Below are 19,960 nucleotides of genomic sequence, written 5' to 3'. Positions count from 1 at the left end.
CTACAGTCCACGCCCATCTCTGTTCCTCTCACAACAGTTCCTGTTGTACATAACCTTGCGTTGTACCTGTATGAAATGGCAGCCACTAGCATTTCTGTAGAACAGGAGCAGTTTAGTTGTCCAGTATGTCTAGATGTGCTACAGGACCCAGTGACAATCCCCTGCGGACACAGTTATTGTATGGACTGTATTGAGGGCTACTGGAACAAGGACAAGCAGAAAGGGATATTCTGCTATGGCAGGCCGTTTTAACATTTATTTCTATAAACGTACTAGTCACTATTTTAAAGTTACTAGTACTTATTCTTTAGTTACCAGTAACTAATCCAATAGTTACTAGTATCTATTCCCGTTTTACTAGTAACTTTCATTAGATACTAGTAACTATTCTTTAGTTACTAGTAACTAATCCAATAGTTACTAGTATCTATTCCCGTTTTACTAGTAAGTTTTCATTAGATACTAGTACCTATTCTTTAGTTACTAGTAACTAATCCAATAGTTACTAGTATCTATTCCCGTTTTACTAGTAACAAATTGGACAATTTTACAATGGTATCCTATGGGGCTCTGCTTTACAGATATCTACTATTTGTGTCCAACTAGTATCTATTCAAATAGTTACTAGTATCTATTCCAGTTTTACTAGTAACTATTCATTAGATACTAGTAACTATTCTTTAGTTACTAGTAACTAATCCAATAGTTACTAGTATCTATTCCCATTTTACTAGTAACTTTCATTAGATACTAGTAACTATTATTTAGTTACTAGTAACTAATCCAATAGTTACTAGTATCTATTCCCGTTTTACTAGTAACATTTTAAATTGTACTATCAAGTAGTCATTTTTACTCGTCATAAGCAATGACGAGTAAAAACGCATTTGTTACTAGTAAGAATAATAATGTTACTAGTAAGAATTGTAATAGTTACTAGTAACTAAAGAATAGTTACTAGTATCTAATGAAAGTTACTAGTAAAACGGGAATAGGTACTAGTAACTATTGGATTAGTTACTAGTAACTAAAGAATAGTTACTAGTATCTAATGAAAGTTACTAGTAAAACGGGAATAGATACTAGTAACTATTGGATTAGTTACTAGTAACTAAAGAATAGTTACTAGTAAAACGGGAATAGATACTAGTAACTATTCTTTAGTTACTAGTAACTATTCCAACAAGAGATATCCCGAAACCAATAAGTACTAGTAACTATTGCCAACAAGATATCTAGTTAACATGCAAATTAGCTTTAGAAGATATCTAGTTAACATGCAAATTAGCTTTAGAAGATATCTAGTTAACATGCAAATCGGCTTTAGAAGATATCTAGTTAACATGCAAACTAGCTGCCGAAGACCACACCTCACAGAAGACAGCACTACAGTGAACTTATCGACACGAATTTATTTCAGAAATGGCACACACGTGTTATTGAACAAATTCCAACAAGGCAACGTACGCCACGCACAATTGATTGCCTATTGATTCATTACTGGTGAATTTAAGAAGACTCGAAGGCATTTTATCGATGGAGACATTGGAAGAACGTGTTGCTAGTCTTTCAGAACTCGAGCACCACGCACTCGATGTCTGCACAGCAAAGACGCCTTCTCAGACCCTCGTATGCCATCAGGTAACTTTTGGATTTCGCTTTTAGAATAACATTACTCATACAATGGTAATATGGTTAGCCAAATATACCTGATCCCCATAGGTTATATTCCTTAAACTAGCTTGCTACCTGGCGAGCGCTAATGTTATCTACCTAGAATACAGTACCAGGGCTTGGTTTATACTAATCAAAATGTCTAGCCACTGGGTGACCAAAGGCAGGCTAGGGGAACTCGTATTAATGTTAAATAACCTCATAAAGTGACATTTTTATGCCTTGAGACCTTAACAAAACAACCACCATGGCAATGACTACACAATGGAACTTGCATTTACCTTAGCTTAGTTCTAACAATAAGGGCCAATATATGGTTATGGTGTTGCATGACAAGTTATTGGCTATCCATTCAGAATATGCAAAATGTGTGTCATTAAACAGTTTGTGATGGTGCCCTTACCTGTGTTGCAGCTGGCTAGGGCACACTCTCTCACACTTGTGTCCTGTCGCTCCCCACTGTCCTATCTGAGGCAAAGGCTACTATTTGACTGTAGTTCCAAATTTGTGTCCTGTTTTTCATTACTGCAGGTACATGGATGACCTCGGCGAAGCAGGACGACTGACATTATCCACCTCTGCTGCTCACCAGGCTGCTGCGCTGCTTTTTGAAAATGGCGTGGGCACAGAATTGGACATGGAAGCTGGGCAGTGCTCTGTGCCGTCAAAGTCAACCAACACAGCGTACAAAGTAAACTTGTTACACTTCACGTGTGAGGAGTGAAGTGTGGAGAGGGTGGCGGGACTTCCGCTTCCTGGGGGTCCACTTACAGGACAGCCCATCCTGGAGTGTGAACCCCTCTGAGCTGCTGAAAAAGTCCCAGCAGAGACTGTACTTCCTGAGAACACTCAGCAGGAATAACATCACACAAAGACTGCTGGGTTCCTTCTACCGAGCCTCCATTGAAAGCATCCCCACATATTGCATATGCATTTGGTATACTAGCTGTACAGTGGCTCAGAGGAAAACGCTCCAGAGGGTCATCAACACCGCTCAAAAGATTGTTGGCTGCCCTCTCCCCGCACTGGAAGACCTACACAGATCCCGTTGCCTCAAAAAAGCCCAGAACATCATAAAAGACACTTCACACTCCTGGGGACTCCCTGTTTGAAATGTTGCCTACAGGCAGACGATACAGATCAATCCAGGCAAGGACAAACAGACTAAAACACAGTTTCTATCCAACTGCAATAACCACTGTTAATGTTGCCAAAACATAATGTGCACAATGTTATGTATTATGTAATGACTGTGTGTGGTTGTTCACGGCACTGTCTTAGGTATATTAATTCTTATTTATTTGAGTAATGTTAGCACTTTAGTAATTTTATCCTTTTTATTGATATTGAGTCAATGAATGATGCACTGACCGGAAGAAGTTAAATTTCGTTGTACCAGTGACGATGACAATAAAGATCTATTATATTCATTTGTATAGTATGTGATTGTGTTGGGGGCACAGCCTGGCCCAAGGAGAATGCTGTATACTGTAGTTACATGGAGATTTTTGTTAATGGACCCAGTAGTGTTTGTTAGGGGACAATTTATACATGAGATGATCAATAAAACTACCATACTTGAGAAATCCAGAGAACAATATAATCATCAATTCTTGTAACTGGCTGAGCCTAAAATATCAGAACAATGGCCATTTGGTCTCATAAGCACAAGTCATTGTATTCCACACCGACACTGGTACAACATGATGCTAGTGTGGGGGTCTGTCCGTGCGGAGGAGACACCAGAGAAAGAAGACAATATATCTTAATGATTATTTGTATTTTCCCATGGGACCAGTGTGGTATCATCCCTGTATAATTAATATATCTCATATGTATTTTGTCCAAGAATAACTGGTGGAAGTTGTGGTTCAATGGCAAAATGTACAAGCCAGAAGTATCAGCACTACAACAAGCTGGATGATTATCAATGACATTTTCTGTTTTGAGTACAATTCAATTGAATAGCTATATTTCTTGATGATGCAATATATGAAGGCTAAGAGAATTCATCATGAATTGTGTTGCCGATGAACTCAGCAGAACAGACCACACTACTTAAGGCCTTGCGGTCCCTGTCTGTGCAGCTCCCATACCACACTGAGATGCAACCAGTCAGTATGCTCTCTATAGTGTATCTGTAGAAGTTAGTGAGGATAACTGAGTCCATGCTGAACTTCTTCAGTCTCCACAGGAAGAAGAGGCGTTTACAGGCCGCTTTGACCACCTTTGTAAGTGTGAGCAGACCAGGTGAGATCATTGCTGATTGTAAGGATGAGATCTCTGTCTCCAAGCAAGCCGGAAGGAGGCACGACTATTAGAAAAGGGTTGACTCGGTTTTATTAGTAACAACGTCAGATCATGCCATCAGTCCATGACAGAGGGATAGCATGTGAGAGAAACAAGTCTCTCAGAGGTCCATTATATACATGAGCTGGCCCATACAGATATAGTAACCACCAAAACATGCCCTTAAACAGTACACATTTCACAACTTAATGCACAGGAGAAATAGCACACTGGTGATGTGTCATAACTCATTGTTTGTACTTTTCTCAAAGGTTAAACAGAGCACATTCCCTGATCTATATGGGTATTGTCAAAGGCCCACTGCGTGACCTCTTGACCACAGCAAGAGACAACCTCACATATGTATAGAAAATCTTCATATCACTGATGTTCACCCCGAGGAACTTGAAGCAGCTGACCTTCCACTTCGGATCCGTTGATGTGTAGGGGTGCATGCTCTTCTTCCTGCCGCCTCCTATAGTCCACAATCATCTCCTTGGTCTTGCTGATGTTGAGAGAGAGGTTATTGTCCTGACACCATGATTTCAGGTCATCAACCTCCTCTCTGTAGGCTGACACTGTCAGAGATGAGGCCCACGATGGTTGTGTCGTCAGCAAACTTAACAAGGAGGTTGCCGCACAATCGTGAGTGAACAAGGTTAAGCACACAGCCCTGGGGGGTGCCTGTGTTGGTGATCAGTGTGGATGAGGTGCGGTCACCGATTCTCACCACCTGCTTCCCCGTCAAGAAGTTGAAGATCCACTTGCAGAGGGAGGAGCTTAGTCCCAGGTCCACAAACTTGGAGACAAGTCTGGAGGGGATAATGGTGTTGAATGCTTAGCTGTAGTCAATGAACAGCATCCTCACATACGTATTCCCTTTGTCCAGGTGGGAGAGAGCGGTGTGCATTGTCAGAGCGATGGCATCGTCTGTAGACCTGTTGGACCGGTATGCAAACTGCATTGGGTCCAGGGTGGGGGGCAGCGAGGGGCAGAGGAATGATTTGACTAGCCGCTCGAAGCACTTCATGATGACAGAGGTCAGTGCTATCGGGCAATAGTGGTTCATACATGTGACCTTGGTGTTCTTGGGCACAGGGATAATGGTGGTCATCTTGAAGCGATGGGGGGTACAGACAGGCTGAGGGAGAGGTGGAAGACGTCACTGAAGACCCCTGCTAGCTGGTCAGCACAACCCAAGGGCCCTACCTGATATACCGTCTGGGCCAGGAGCCTTGCGAGGGTTGATCTGCGCTGCCTCACCTCAGCTGCAGTTAGTGTAGGATAATGTAGGAAATATGTGTTGGGCTGGTTGATCTCTCAGACTGTCTGCCTGAGAGAAATGGACACACTAGTATCATGTTGTACCAGTGTACGTGTGGAATACAAGGACTTCTGTCTATGAGACCAAATGGCCATTGTTCTGATGTTTTAGGCTCAGCCAGTTGCGAGAATTGATCATTATATTGTTCTGGGGATTTCTCAGGTATGGTAGTTTTATTGATCATCTCATGTATAAACTGTCCCATAACAAACACTACTGGGTCCATTAATAAAAATCTCCATGTAACTACAGTCTACAGCATTTTCCTTGGGCCAGGCTGTGCCCCCAAACACAAATGAATAGAATAGATCTTTATTGTCATTGTCACAGGTACAAAGAAATTAAAGTGCTTCCGGTCAGTGGATCATTCATTGACTTAAAAATCAGGATAAAATTACTAAAGTGCTAAAATTACTCAAATAAATATACCTAAGACTGTACCGTAAAGAACCACACACAGTCATTACATGATACATAACATTGTGCACATTATGTTGGTATGTGGTTATTGCAGTTGGATAGACACTGTTTTAGTCTGTTTGTCCTTGCCTTGATTGATCTGTATTGTCTGCCTGAAGGCAACATTTTAAACAGGGAGTGCCCAGGAGTGTGAAGTGTCTTTTATGATGTTCTGGGCACAGGATCTGTGTAGGTCTTCCAGTGCGGGGAGAGGGCAGCCAACAATGCTGTGTATGACCCTATATTTCACTTTCAAGTCCACAATTCCCTCTATAGCCCTCAAAATGTCTTGCTGTTGTTGGTGGTTAAGATTTACATTTAGTTGTTGGACAACTACAGCTGGGAACTGTTCTTCTATGTCAGTTGGAAAGTTGTTGATGCCATGTTGTGCCAGAAGGGCCTCTAAACTGTCCTCCCTATATGGGTCATCACCAAATACGTTGTTGATGGGAGTGCTGTCTGCCTCTATGTTGGTCAGCATGCCCTCTGTCCAGATCTGTGAGGGTGTTCGGTTGTTTTCTGTCCTTAGACTGTGCTGATTCCAGGCCTCTCTAAACATGTTCAACCTACGTTGAATTTCTGGTAGATAGGTCAGGTGTAGTGATAACTTGTGGATGTCATTTTCTGGATCTAGTATGGCAGCATCCTCTAGGCTGTAGAATTCATTGTAGAAGTAGTGTAGAACTTGCAGGAACACGTCTCTCCAGAGGCGCTCTATCCTCTGGTTGTGAACAGATTCCCCTGTTATGTGACTACTGCGCTCTACACCCTGGACAATATTCATGAACAATGCTACTTGTGTGTTCTCCCCACCATGATCAGAGCGAACTCTGGATGGGAGTCCATACAGGCATGTTGCCTTCAAGAACTGTGTAAGTACAGTGACAGCTTTGTTGTTTGTATTACAGTTTAGGTATGTTACTAGGCGTGAGTATCCATCTATGGCTCCATGAACAACTAAGCCCCACCTGTAAAGGAAAAACTATTGGTCAACAAAATTAGTACTTCTCAGTTATATACAATACATCTTTAATGGTGCCATTTGTAGAATATGAGAAGAAACAAACTAGTTTCTCTTTCCAGCTGACCATCTTAAATGCTGAATTTCTGATAATCAGGGAATACATGTTCTACAGCTTTTGGAAGCTGGTTACTGAAGAAGAAAGTAGTTTGCTTGGTACAACAGTGCATATTTAATTGTCAAATACAACTGAATACCTGATGAGACGCATGTTTCCATCCATATGCCACAGACTGTTGGGATATGGCACATGGTATGTTCTTCTTGCCACGGTAGCACTCCATCTTCGCGCAGCAGCCGCTGGGTCAATATAAGTCAGCATCGCTCTCACTCTCTGTCGTGTTACAAAGAATCCTTCTGCTCGCAGCAATGCCCTCATCATCTGAAACCACAGGCAATTTACACCTTTGGTAAAACATTTTTTTACTAAATTGACGTGTTTTGATAGAAAATTGAATCTTCATTCCCCAAGGTGGCATTAAATATATCAGAAATAATAGTCAAACATAATTAATTATGAATGAGCTAAAAGGAAAATGTCTCTGCAGTTGTATTTACATTAGTAATCATGAATCAGTCATTTACAACAGTGATAGATATTTGCAACATTGGTAAGGTATTGGATATCTATTTTAATCAATTTAATGTCACCTTAGTGAAACTCTATCTAAAACATTAATAACCCTAGGTGTTCTTAAACATTTGAGCGGTAGTGCATGAACACTATTATACGTCTATTTATGCTAACAAAAAGGCCAACAAACTTTCAGAATGAAAACGTGTAGGCTAGCCTACATCACACGGGCCAGGATGCTAGAAAATGTTACAAAAATACTGATTAGTTATAATACACTTATAACAATGTCACCTCATTTCCAGATCTTGGAAACTGTCTGTGAAGTCTTCTTATATGATCTTCAAGTTCCTCATTGGTTAGGGTTCTTGACCTGGAACTCCTAATTGGTAATCCAAGCGCTCTGGTTTTCTGATATAAAAAAGATGCTGAACATTTCAGCAGCTGTCCCATCCGCTTGACTGTGTAGCCTTGACCCACGAGGAACTGTATTTGCTGCCTTGTTATGGCAATTTTAGGTCTCCCTCGCTGGCCTGAGAACATAAGTTAGAGATACAAGTTGGGCAGAGATGGTCAGGAAACGTTAGCAACTAATGTAGCTAATAAAGACAATACTGTAAAGTCAAGGTAGATAACATCGGCCCTCGACAGCTAGCAAGCTATCTTAAGTAATAACCTACAGGGATCTCTAATACAAGGTATATTTGGCTAACCACCATATTACCATTGTACGAGTAATGTTATTCTAAAAGTAAAATCCAAACGTTACCTGAGGGCATACGAGGGGCTGAAAAGGCGTCTTCGCTGTGCTCTCCTGACATCGCATGTGTGGTGGTGATGAGAGCTCGGAGTTCTTCAAGGCTAGCAACAAGTTCTTGCATTGTCTCCACCGATAAAATACCGTCCAGTCTTCTTAAATTCACAAGTGATGACTCAATCGGCATCAATCGTGCGTGGCTTATGTTAGCTTGTTGGAAAGCTCTTTCTAATGCTCTGCATTTTCGTCCTATTTCTTCAATTACACATAGGTGTGCCATTTCTCAAATCGGTTCGTTGATATTTTCTCTGTGGTGCTGTCTTCTGTGAGGTGTGGTCTTCAGCAGCTAATTTGCATGTTAACTAGATATCTTCAGAAGCTAATTTGCATGTTAACTAGATATCTTCTAAAGCTAATTTGCATGTTAACTAGATATCTTTAGAAGCTCATTTGCATGTTAACTAGATATCTTCTAAAGCTAATTTGCATGTTAACTAGATATCTTGTTGGCAATAGTTACTAGTACTTATTGGTTTCGGGATATGTCGGAATAGTTACTAGTAACTAAAAAATAGGTACTAGTATCTAATGAAAACTTACTAGTAAAACGGGAATAGATACTAGTAACTATTGGATTAGTTACTAGTAACTAAAGAATAGTTACTAGTATCTAATGAAAGTTACTAGTAAAACGGGAATAGATACTAGTAACTATTGGATTAGTTACTAGTAACTAAAGAATAGTTACTAGTATCTAATGAAAGTTACTAGTAAAATGGGAATATATACTAGTAACTATTGGATTAGTTACTAGTAACTAAAGAATAAGTACTAGTAACTTTAAAATAGTGACTAGTACGTTTGTAGAAATAAATGTTAAAACGGCTTGCCATAATTCTGCTGCCCTCAGTGTAGGCAGACTTTCAGTCCTAGACCAACACTGAGCAGGAGTACAGTCCTAGCAGAGGTGGTGGAGAAGTTTCAAGGGTCCGGATTACGTGGAACGCCTCTACAGCCAAGTGCCAAGACTGAGGATGTTGTGAAATGCGATATTTGCTCTAGTAAAAAGAGCAAAGCCGTGAAATCTTGTCTCGTTTGCTTGGAATCTTATTGTGACGCTCACTTGATGGCACACGAGGTACAATTTTGTGGGAAAACACACAAACTGATACAAACTTTGGGCTCACTGAAAGAGAAGCTGTGTCCACATCATAACAAACTGCTCAGAGTCTATTGTCGAACTGACCAGCAGTGTGTCTGCACTGTTTGTACAAAGGAGAGCCACAAGGACCATGACACCGTCTCAGTCGTAGCAGAGAGGAAAACTCAACAGGTAGCTCACAAAAAATCGACATGTTCTTCCAGTCACGATGACACGTGTGTCACGTGTGGTACTTGGAAATATGACTCTTGCTTTTCTTTCACAGAAACAGCTAGATGAGGCTTCCTTAAAATCCATACATAAATGTAAGGAGATTGAAAAGAAGCTTAAGCAAATTATCAGATACATCAAGGTGAGTTTCACCAGTGTACTAACACTCCATTCAGCATGCCATAAATGATCATTTTCTAATAACATAAGTCTAAAGAATTATCATTTTCCATATGATACTGTGAGACTTGGGTTAAAAACACCATTGCAAATGCTGTGACCAGCATGCCACCGAGACAGGCATGGAGGAGAGCGAGAGGGTCTTCTCCAAGCTGATCCGCTCCGTCGAGAGAAGGCGCTCTGAGGTCAGAGAGGAGATGCGGGCCCAGGAGAAGGCTGCTGTCGGCCAGGCAGAAACCCAACTGGAGAAGCTGGACAGGGAGCTCGCTAAACTGAGGAAGAGTGACTCGGAGCTAGAGCAGCTTTCACACACCGAGGACCACATTTATTTCCTCCAGGTACTGAAACAGCCTCCCTTCATTTACATACTGTGGTAGTATTTGCATCGGCGCAACTGACTAAATTATCTTTATCGATTTATTCGTTAACTTGAGTTATTTTCGGTTACAACTCCTTGCAGAGGTGCAGGTCCCTCGATCAGCCTCCTCAGTCTGTGGATCTGCCCTGCATTAACGTCCATCCATGCTTTGTGGACAAAATCCTGAGAGGAGCCCTTGTTGACTTGCACGATCGATTACAGGAAGTGTGTGAGAAGGAAATCGACAGGATCTCTGATAAGAGTAAGTACCAAGGCAGGATTAACCATTAGGGCAACTGGGCACTTGCCCAGGGGCACATGACATCTAAGGGGCCCTGGACAATGTCAACTAAAATGTTATATCACTCCTTGAGCCTTGTTGCCCAGGGCACAGAAAATTGTTAATCCGGCCCTGGTAAGTACCGAGTACCCACAATGACACGCTGAACTATTACTACCTCTATTGACTTTCACGTTTTGTTTATAGTAAAGGAAGAAAGCCCACATCAGGAATCAAATCCACAATCCACTACAACTCTTCAGAGAGGTATGTCTGGGGGAAATGGAAGAACATTTAACACGGTAGTATTAAACCAAGCAATTTACAGCATAATCACCCAAAATCTGTCTCTGACAGCAAACAACAGTACCACAGCCAACACAGAGCCAAAAACCAGGTCAGAATTCCTACAATGTAAGTGTGTTTTACGGTACAGCGCATGGTTACCCATCTCTTGTAAAAGGAATCGAGTTGTAAAGCATTGGCTTCCTCATCCCAGATTGCAGTGACATGGTGCTGGACGTCAACACAGCAAATCCCTACCTGCGCGTGTCTGACGGGAGGAAGGGGGCGACCACACTGTCAGAGTCCCAGCTGTACCCGGACAACCCGGAGCGCTTCACCAGCTGGGCCCAGGTGCTGTGTCGAGAGCCCCTGACCGGACGCAGGTACTGGGAGGTGGAGTGGGAGGGCTCCAGGGGGGTCTCCGTAGGAGCGTGCTACAAAGGGATGACCAGGACAGGGGGAGGGAGCGACAGCAAGCTGGGACACAATTCCAAGTCCTGGAGCCTGGACTGCTCCAATCTCGGTTGCTCTTTCCAACACAACAAGGACAGTACAGCTATAGGTGTCCCGTGCTCCAACAGGATAGGAGTGTTTCTGGACCACGGGTCTGGAACGCTGTCTTTCTACAGCGTCTCTGATAAGATGACTCTGCTTCATAGGACCAAGACCACGTTCACTCAGCCTCTCTACCCCGGCTTCTGGATGGGACTGGGGTCCACCTTGAAACTAGGCTCTCCTCACAAACGTGTTGTTTGGTCATGAAACGAATGATTTAACGGTGTACTTTGTAGAGATACAATTTTATGGATTTTAATGTACTTTTTCTATGTACAGGGTTCCTGCAGGTTTCAGTAAGTCAAATTTAAGACATTTTTAAGACATTAAGACCATAAAGATTGAAATTTAAGACTTACACGATGCATTACCAAAAAATATTCAAATCAAAGAAGTTCAGAAAAAATATTTTTATTTCAATGAATTAAGTCATTGAAAAAGCATTAATTTAATTTACAGATAAAGCAATCACATTAGTAACCTAATTTCATTTCATTCAGCACTAAGCACTTGGGGTGGGGGAAAAAATGATAGTATATAGAGTTATATAGAAGGGGAACCCCATGGTGTAGTGGGTTGAAAACAAGGGCCTAAACCACAACGACCTGGGTTCAAATTCAGCACAGAGCGTAGTGCCAAACACATCCGTGGGCCCAGATCCCTGTAACCACAGCGCACTCCCCGACTGTCCAGATCCCCTCTCCCAACTGTCCCACCAGGAAAGGCTCAACCAAGAGTCTAAAAATAAATGTACGTTTTATCAGTTTTATTTATAAGTCGAAGAGCAAAACATTTAGCTGTAAGAATATCCTTCAGCCAGATTTGAACACCAGATCCCCCACATAGTAGCCCACATCCTTAACCCCTGAGCTATCAGGGATCATAACAATCTCCACTCAACATTTACATTTGACATTGAAATATCTAGATGTAACAACCTGCAGAGTTGGGGTGTCATAAAACCAGAAGAAAGCAGGGCTCCCCTGTTAGCTCACTGGGTTAGTGTGCATGCTCTTTCAGACATGCTGGGTTCAAATCCAAATTTTAAATGTTTATTTGAACTTAAGTTACATTGTGTTCATGTGAGATGTCGGAATTCACCTTCAGTTTAATAATGTACATCTTTGCCCTCTAAATTAATGAAGGAAGAGACATGTTTGTACTTAAAGCTCAACATTTTATTGATAACCGAACAAGCCGAGAGCAACAGTAACATTTCTGATGAGACTTAGATCTTGTTAAATGCAGCAATGTCAACACTCTGGACCTGAAACCAAACAAAAACCGGACATCAGTATACATCTTTCACTTATGGACTATTTCAAGTGCTGTATATGTTAGGAGTTGTATGTATAAGCATGCATGTTAGAGCATATGCAATATTAATTGACCAAATAGGTTTGTGTCATTTGTCATATTAAAACAATTGTTGTTGATGAAGTGTGAATTCAGGCATCGGTCTCTGACCTGGGAACGACATAGGTGGATGTCCTGGGAGCAGTGTACTTACGTAGTCTTCAAACTGGGTGATCTCCTCCTCCAGCATGTCTGTGCCCACCTTGTCGTCCTCCACCACGCAGGAGATCTGCAGCTTCTTGATGCCGTAGCCCACGGGCACCAGCTTGGACTGGCCCCACAGCAGGCCGTCCATCTGAACCGTGCGCACGCACTCCTCCAGCTTCGCCATGTCTGTCTCGTCATCCCACTGGGAGTACAAAACAAACAAAGAATAAGAAAGAAGGATGGTGATCACCCAATCCAGATTACAAATAACCTTAGACAGAGAAGCAGAAGAAATGGACAGTAGTAATATGGACAGTTAAATGGATGATTGTTGATAAAAAAGTGTGGATGAGGTCATAGGTGACCAGGGAGGAGGAGCTGACCGGTTTGACGTCCAGCAGGATGGAGGACTTGGCGATGAGGGCGGGCTTCTTGGACTTCTTGGCTGCGTAAGCCGCCAGCCTCTCCTCCCTGACGCGCTCTGCCTCCGCATCCTCCTCCTCGTCGCTGCCGAACAGGTCCATGTCATCATCCTCGTCTCCGTTCTGCGCCGCCTTCACCTGCTGGACGGGGGCCGCCTGAGGGAGGGAGGGGGGTCAAGGAACTGCTGCAGCTGGAGGAGTGTGATGCTTTCAAGGCTAACTCCCATGGACAGACTCCCAACACGTTGCTTGTCAGTGGAGGCGTTATATTCCCTTCCGAGGGCCTTGGTTGTATAGGGCAGTGGTTCCCAACCCTGGTCCTCAGGGAACACCTATCCTGCATGTTTTAAATGTTTCCCTGCTCCAACACAGCTGATTCAAATGAATGGTCATAAGCAGGCCTCTGCAGAGCTCGATAGCGACCCATTCATTTGAATAAGCTGTTTTGGAGCAGGGACACATCTAAAACATGCAGGACAGGCATTCCCTGAGGACCAGGGTTGGGAACCACTGGTATAGTCTGTGTGTGTCTGTGCCTAACCTTGGCACAGGGGACTACTGCTGCTGCTGATTTGGGAGTCTTCTCCAGGGATGACACTCTGGACTCCAGCTTGGATAGGGCTGCCCTCAAATCACCAACCACTGAAACACACACACACACACACACACACACACACACGAGAATTACAAACAGAAGAAGCGCTGGAAACGGCACAGTCCAATAGCAACACAAATCCAACCAGGAAGGCATATTGTGTAAGACTTCCCAGATGGTTCAAGGTGTTGCTTCCCACAGCCTACCTTTGTGCAGGCCCTGGTTCTCCAGTTCCAGGCTCTTCATGCGAGACACCAGCTCCTGGTCACCTCCGGCATGGGAGGAAGACTGCACACAAACACACACAGCTGGGTGAGAGACTGCTGTTTCAGATCCCTGTCACCATGACAGGGAGGGGACGTCCATGCCAAAGCCATGCCAGGAGATCAACAACTCAAAATAGTACATCACCAAAGGGAGATCATATGCATTAAGTTCCAGATTAGAGGCTTAAATACACAACGACACGAGAGCCTGGCCATGACACACCAAAACCATGCTCTGGTGTGGAAACACCACAAAGCTGTTCTGGACACAGCCTCTCTCGTCTAAACCAAATAATAAAATTAGTACAACACAACACTCCAATCAAACGATGCCCAAATGATTGGATTCCAGAGAGAGAAATTAAAATAAAAAATGCCTGTCAACAAAGAACCAGCCAGCATGCAGGCTAGCTCGTAAGCAGTCTTTCCATTAAATCAAACACACTGAAAAACCACCAGACACAAATGCACAGGGAGAGAAAGTGAAATCTGGAGGGTGCCACATCACTGAGCAGAGCACACCCAAAACGTGGGCAGGGTCCAGGCCCACACATGCTTGTGGGTTCCCAACACGCTGGGAACTTACGTTCCTGTGCCGGCGTTTCTGTGGGCGCTCTCTGCCCAACTGCAGGGCTGTCTTCACCTACACCCATTCATTCATTCACCCATTCATTCATACACCCATTCATTCATCCATCATCACCGGAAAAGGTCAAAGGGCAGGGGGATAAAGAATGGAAAGACAGAAAGAGAGAAATGTATATTGTATGCATATACTTGAAGGCACATACATAGAGTATATCCCGCAAAGACAAACAGCAGGGTACATTTAGCGTACGCAGACAAGAAAAGGTTAGCAGGAAAGAGACACACACAAACAAACAAACACATGACCCCTTTGATTAAGATAAATCACAGTGAGACAAGCAAGCAGAGCCAAGAGGCAAGCAATGAGCAGCAGGGTGATAGTTTGACATCGCAGTACCTTCAAATATGTTGACGTTATCATCCGATTGTACTCATTAAGTGGGTAAGTAGACCTCAAGTTACGGACATCATGGTACAGGGGACCATCAAATACAACATTAGATGTTTTTTGGTTACTACTGGCCCTGACAGAGGATATTAGGTGGCTAGTCCATTTTTATACCATTATTATTTCTGTTATCCTCCCATTTTAGGCTGGATCGAGGGCATTCGAGAGGACAGTACTGGCTGACTGGAATGTTCATGGTACAGTACTCACTCCGTCTAGGGACTGCTGGATATTCTGGCGGGCTTTAGCAATTTCCTGCAGGATGGCACTAGCCTCCGTCTCCTGAGGGACGGGGGGGAGGCACGGCAACGGGGGAGGAAGCAGGACAGGTGGGGGTGGGTGGTGAGGAAGGCAGGTCAAACAGAAGCAGGCAGGTGGACACACAGACAGGGAGAGGGGTGACATCGGATTCAATTCCGTCAATTCAGAAAGTAACCCGTTGCGTGGAATCACCTCTCAATTGACTGAATTGATCCAAGGACGGTCCTGAAACACACACACAGGCTACCCAGACACACACACACACGCAAAGTATACGCAAGCAATGTGAACGAGCATGGGGAACAACAAATTAAACGTTTTCATGTGGTTTACTAAGACGCGTGCTGGAAAGCCTGGGTAGACACCAGTATATCTGGAAGTGGGAGGGAGGGAGGGCAACAGAATGTGCTCAAGCCTCCGCCCCAGTTCTGAACAGGAGGACAGCTGCCATGCCACTTGACCGCCGCTCATCAGCTGAGCTACTTTTAAAAGTTGAGTGGCTTAACTCTCACGGCCCGCTTCTGGGAGGCGGCGCTGTACAGAGGCCGTGATGTAACAGACCTCGCGGCGGCAGAGCCGTGAGTGACAGGCAGCTGTGCCATGCAGCTGACGCCACGGTCACATTAGCTGGACGAAACCTGGCACTTGACCCTGTCATGCAGGCCCGTGAGCTAGGTGACATGGAGGCACACAGGGGAAGGTGAACTCTGTCTGGTCTGGCTGAAGCAGGACACCCTTGTGATCCCCTACGCTGTGTTCAAACTGAGGAATAGAGTCTAGCATAGTACTGTGCAAAAGTCTTAGGCACATATTTGTTTTTAAAATAATAAAAAAAACGCTTTTATAATGCAGTACAAATACAGAAAATATGGGCCAAAAATGTTTGGGATAGCATACGTGTAAAAACCTTGACTTTTACACAATACAATGTGTGTGTGTTGACAGGGTCTCTCTAATAGACTATTCCCAGTGGATCCCCTTTGTCTATTACAGGATATAATACCTGTATATACTGTGCAGTAGGGGAGGGTAGAACACTTGTATATACAGTAGGAAAGAGTAGAATACCTGCTGGTGTGAAGGTCCGTTGGCCCCCTCGTAGAAGCGTTTCTCCGCCTCATCATAGTGGGGCTTGTCGAACCAGATGTTCTCCTGGGCAAGGCACTGCAGTCCACTCATGTTGATGCTGACAGGGACCAAGGGAAGACAGTGGTCACTTTCATTGATCACGTGTTTGTGAAACGATTTCTAATGAAACGGTCAGACAGATTGTACAAGGACATTGCTAGTGAAATTCTGAATGCACTAGTCCAGCATACCACTGACAAACCAAATGTAGCAAGGATGATGGAAACACCATGCAGACAGAATGCAAAACAATTTACAGGAGGTTAAAGGCCACCAAGTTTAAAAAAAAACTAAACAGCCATGAACCAAGCTTTAATGTCAACGATAAGAAAACAATAATACAGTTGGCTTAGTACACTTGAGGTTAAACTCACACTAAATATAACAGAAATGTCACGTCGCTTTGAATAACCGAGACCACGGACAGTCATGTCACTCCAGCAGACTGCCATTCAAGCATTCCTCTGTTCAATGCAACAAAACTGCCTGCTTTGCTAACTCTGGATTAAGGAGAACAATGGTGTGGTCAGCGCCACTACGGACTCTCTTTACAGGACTTGAGGTCTCCACCCCTTTCACAGAACGAGGGCCGCCCATCATGTCACATCAACTATATTCGACATTAGGAATTTTGAGGAACTTTCACACTGGTGTGGTGACAAGACACTTTAAGGAAACTAAACAGCAGAAATCAAAATCCACACAAGTTAGCACAAACTAAACAGGGACCAAACCAAAAAAATGCAAAAACATAATATAAAAATGCATACAAAAACAAAATACAATACAAAATGAACTAAAAAACCCAAATCAAACATTTCTCCCATTCCCTGAGAGGTGTGTCATACTTGTCCCTTCTAGGCCTGCCTTCGGTCTCAGAGAGGCCCCTCCTCCTGGCGCCACGGTAACCCCGGCCCCGGCCCTCATGGGGCTCAGAAGAGAAGGACCGGGCGCGACTCCTACCCTGGGCGGGCGGGCGTTTAGAGCCTTCTGTACCAGGGGACTGGGAGTAGGAGTTGGGGTGGTGCTCTTCCTCTGGGGGGCCTTGGTGCTGCTGCGGGCGTCTGGAGCGGAAGGTCAGGGTACGGGAGCCTCTGCCCTGGTTCCTGGGGGAGGACGACAGGGGAGGCTGGTTGCCGTTCCTGCGCTGGGGGGCGCTCTCGGCCTGCTCGAAGGCCCTGCGGTTGTACCACACGCGTTCCCCCAGCAGGCCCTGGAGGGCGGTTGCCCCCTCCATGGGAGACCCGAACACCCACTCCTCTTCGGCCCCGGACCCCTGGCTCTCGGACTGGGACGAGCGGGTTCGTCTCTGCCTCCTCCCCACGTGAATGTCGTCCCCGTTCAGGTTGCCCCTGGCGAGAGTGGGCCCGTTTCCTCCACGGACGGCCCCTACGGGCACAGCATTTTGAGGTCCACCCCCACGGCGACCGTTCATTCTCGGCTGATCATAGGGGTCCCTTCCACGCTCCATCTTGCGTCAGGTGTCAGCAAAGAGAAGCAGAAGGAGGAAGAGGCGACATGTAGGAGCGAGGGTGGGGCGTGTTACTGGTGGAGTTAGTAGTACCATAGAGAGGATGCCAGATAAAAGGACGAGAGGAAGCCATTCTTGCAGGTAAAGACAAGCGCTGAGGCCAAGGCAGTCTTTGCAAAAAGAGGAATGAATATTGATCATGACAGGTTTGATCTATTGACCATTTGACTGAACAAGCAAGATGAACAACAGATGAGAAATGAATCAAGCGTATTTACTTTGACAGCATGATCACAAATCGTTATTCTTACACTGCGTCAACCCTTATTTAAAATATTAATTTACAAATCGGTAGCATACTTGTGTACATTACACCTACACAAAGCCCAGCTGGGTCAAGATGCACATCTTAGTTCAAGATACATGAAATTTGCTGGTCCCAGTTTCAGGAGTGCTTAACACTAACATTATTTTATGCCGTCTTTAGACAAGGATTAAAATGCATTTTGTACATATCTTCAAGTAGCCCAAATCTAAAATATTTAATATATATTATTAGGGCTCAGAAGCAAGTCTTCATATAAAATTCATGTATTTTGTCATTGAAAAAGTTAAGACTAACAAACAAACAAACTACAAATTCAAACATTCCATGCTTGATTTGTACATTACAGACACAAAACACAAGTGTTTAACTTTCAACTTACTGAAAAATAGTCAATAAAGCTGCACTTCAATGTTTAGCAGCGGCATATAACAATCCACAAAGCAAAACTTACTAATTAAATAAGTAAATTTAATTGAGTAATTCAAATGCCAAAATTAACAAAGCTGTAGTTAAATAAACCAATCAAGTTCAGGGAGACATCTGGCATAGGTTTAGTGAATCCAGTCATGAGCGGCACTTCAAACATCACCATATCCTGTCAATACTCACCTTCACCTTACGAGATAAATTCTGCTAGAGCTTACTTAAATAACCAATAGAGAAACACAGTGGGTTTATTAACAACATATTCTGACTATACGCGTGGCAGTGCAAAATCAGCTGACAAACTAACAGTAGTAACGACCATTATTGTGCGTCCTCGACCAAATTAATAAACCTTAACTCCAGACAGCAGCAGCCTCAAAGACGATTTGAAGTTTACTTTTAAAGGCTTGAGAACAATTTAAAATACTCGTTAAGAGATAGTTAACTGGAAATGTCAAAATACGTTTAGCACACGAGTCCTCTGAATTATGGGTTCCTTGCGGTGTTCTGACACTGAAACTTCTAAGTTTGACAAGCACACGAACTTGGAGACCACGTGGCGCTTATTAATGAGTATTGTGATCGCTACTCATTTCATTTACGAGTAGTGTATTCAATTATAAGTAGTTCGTGCTGTGAAATTGTAATTTAGTTTAACTTACTCTGAGTATTTTCAACGTTTTAGAGATGGAAAGTGTTCTGTGCGTGCTCTCGGCTGTAATCTGTCGGTGGAAGAGAAATCAGATGAGTGGGGTGCAAGCATTCATTTGCAAAAAAAAGGGGGACGGTCACTTATTTTTTTCCCTTTATGGTTTACATACCATAAACTAAAGAATTGAAATAACAAACAATTATCTCTACAAAACCACATTGTTTAAAGATAATTTGGTTTAAATGGCAATAAAGACTCAAATGTATTTCACCATTACTTTCCAAAGTGGTATGATCCCATAAGCTTTTCTAAAATACATTTCCCATAATGCACTACCGAGTCGCACAAATTTGTACGGGTTCTAATGTTTCCTTTTCAAATGGTAGATCGTGAAAAATAGCCTACTTTTCTTCCAGTTTTTGAAACCCTGCTTTACCATGGCATGACAACATTTTGCAATACGACACATATATTTGTAACACACCTCAAGAATGAACCAAAATAAAAAATATATTTTGTGGTGAACTTCATTGTTATTTTGCCTTTATTTCTATACTTAACACTATATTGGTATTCTTAATGACCTTTCTATGTGTTTTGTTTACATGAAGAAGACTTGAATAAATACTATAACAATAAAATATTCCTTTTCTCTCCGGCAGATGGCAGTAGGCCTGACACCCAGGGGATTCAGTGGCAATTTAATCAATAAATGATCACCCATTTCTAACAAGTGTATCAACT

The 19,960-nt window shown here is 43.3% G+C and overlaps 2 protein-coding genes and 1 long non-coding RNA gene across 8 annotated transcripts; 1 reads left to right on the top strand and 2 right to left on the bottom strand.

The window, feature by feature from the left end:
• The first annotated feature begins 13 nt into the window (after nucleotides 1-13).
• Nucleotides 14-11,453, top strand: ftr87 (finTRIM family, member 87). Its single transcript, XM_067252441.1, has 8 exons — nucleotides 14-224; nucleotides 8,993-9,431; nucleotides 9,526-9,612; nucleotides 9,755-9,988; nucleotides 10,111-10,270; nucleotides 10,496-10,555; nucleotides 10,646-10,702; nucleotides 10,788-11,453. The coding sequence occupies exons 1-8, from the start codon at nucleotides 76-78 to the stop codon at nucleotides 11,333-11,335; spliced, it is 1,734 nt and encodes a 577-aa protein (XP_067108542.1). The 5' UTR covers nucleotides 14-75; the 3' UTR covers nucleotides 11,336-11,453.
• On the bottom strand, nucleotides 6,002-8,776 carry LOC136958499 (uncharacterized). 2 transcript variants are annotated; one of them, XR_010878695.1, is made up of 4 exons: nucleotides 8,111-8,776; nucleotides 7,636-7,874; nucleotides 6,965-7,149; nucleotides 6,002-6,714 (listed from the first exon to the last, which is right to left on the bottom strand). It is a non-coding gene; the product is annotated as an uncharacterized lncRNA (long non-coding RNA). The 2 variants fall into 2 exon arrangements; XR_010878694.1 differs by having other exon boundaries at nucleotides 7,636-8,776.
• An 831-nt stretch (nucleotides 11,454-12,284) lies between the features above and the next one.
• eef1da (eukaryotic translation elongation factor 1 delta a (guanine nucleotide exchange protein)) lies at nucleotides 12,285-19,298 on the bottom strand. Of its 5 annotated transcripts, XM_067252442.1 has the most exons (11): nucleotides 19,227-19,298; nucleotides 18,748-18,781; nucleotides 17,188-17,810; nucleotides 16,280-16,397; nucleotides 15,161-15,232; nucleotides 14,501-14,557; nucleotides 13,855-13,936; nucleotides 13,595-13,695; nucleotides 13,015-13,209; nucleotides 12,639-12,833; nucleotides 12,285-12,395 (listed from the first exon to the last, which is right to left on the bottom strand). In XM_067252442.1, the coding sequence occupies exons 3-11, from the start codon at nucleotides 17,808-17,810 to the stop codon at nucleotides 12,357-12,359; spliced, it is 1,482 nt and encodes a 493-aa protein (XP_067108543.1). In that variant the 5' UTR covers nucleotides 18,748-18,781; nucleotides 19,227-19,298; the 3' UTR covers nucleotides 12,285-12,356. The 5 variants fall into 5 exon arrangements, with proteins under 5 accessions (XP_067108543.1, XP_067108544.1, XP_067108545.1 ...); XM_067252443.1 differs by lacking the exon at nucleotides 14,501-14,557; XM_067252444.1 differs by lacking the exon at nucleotides 15,161-15,232.
• Between the last annotated feature and the right edge of the window lie 662 nt (nucleotides 19,299-19,960).

The sequence above is a fragment of the Osmerus mordax genome, chromosome 16 (genome assembly GCF_038355195.1).
Source record: "Osmerus mordax isolate fOsmMor3 chromosome 16, fOsmMor3.pri, whole genome shotgun sequence".
NCBI classification, from domain to species: Eukaryota; Metazoa; Chordata; class Actinopteri; order Osmeriformes; family Osmeridae; genus Osmerus; species Osmerus mordax.
This window is presented reverse-complemented; position numbering and strand designations above follow the sequence as displayed.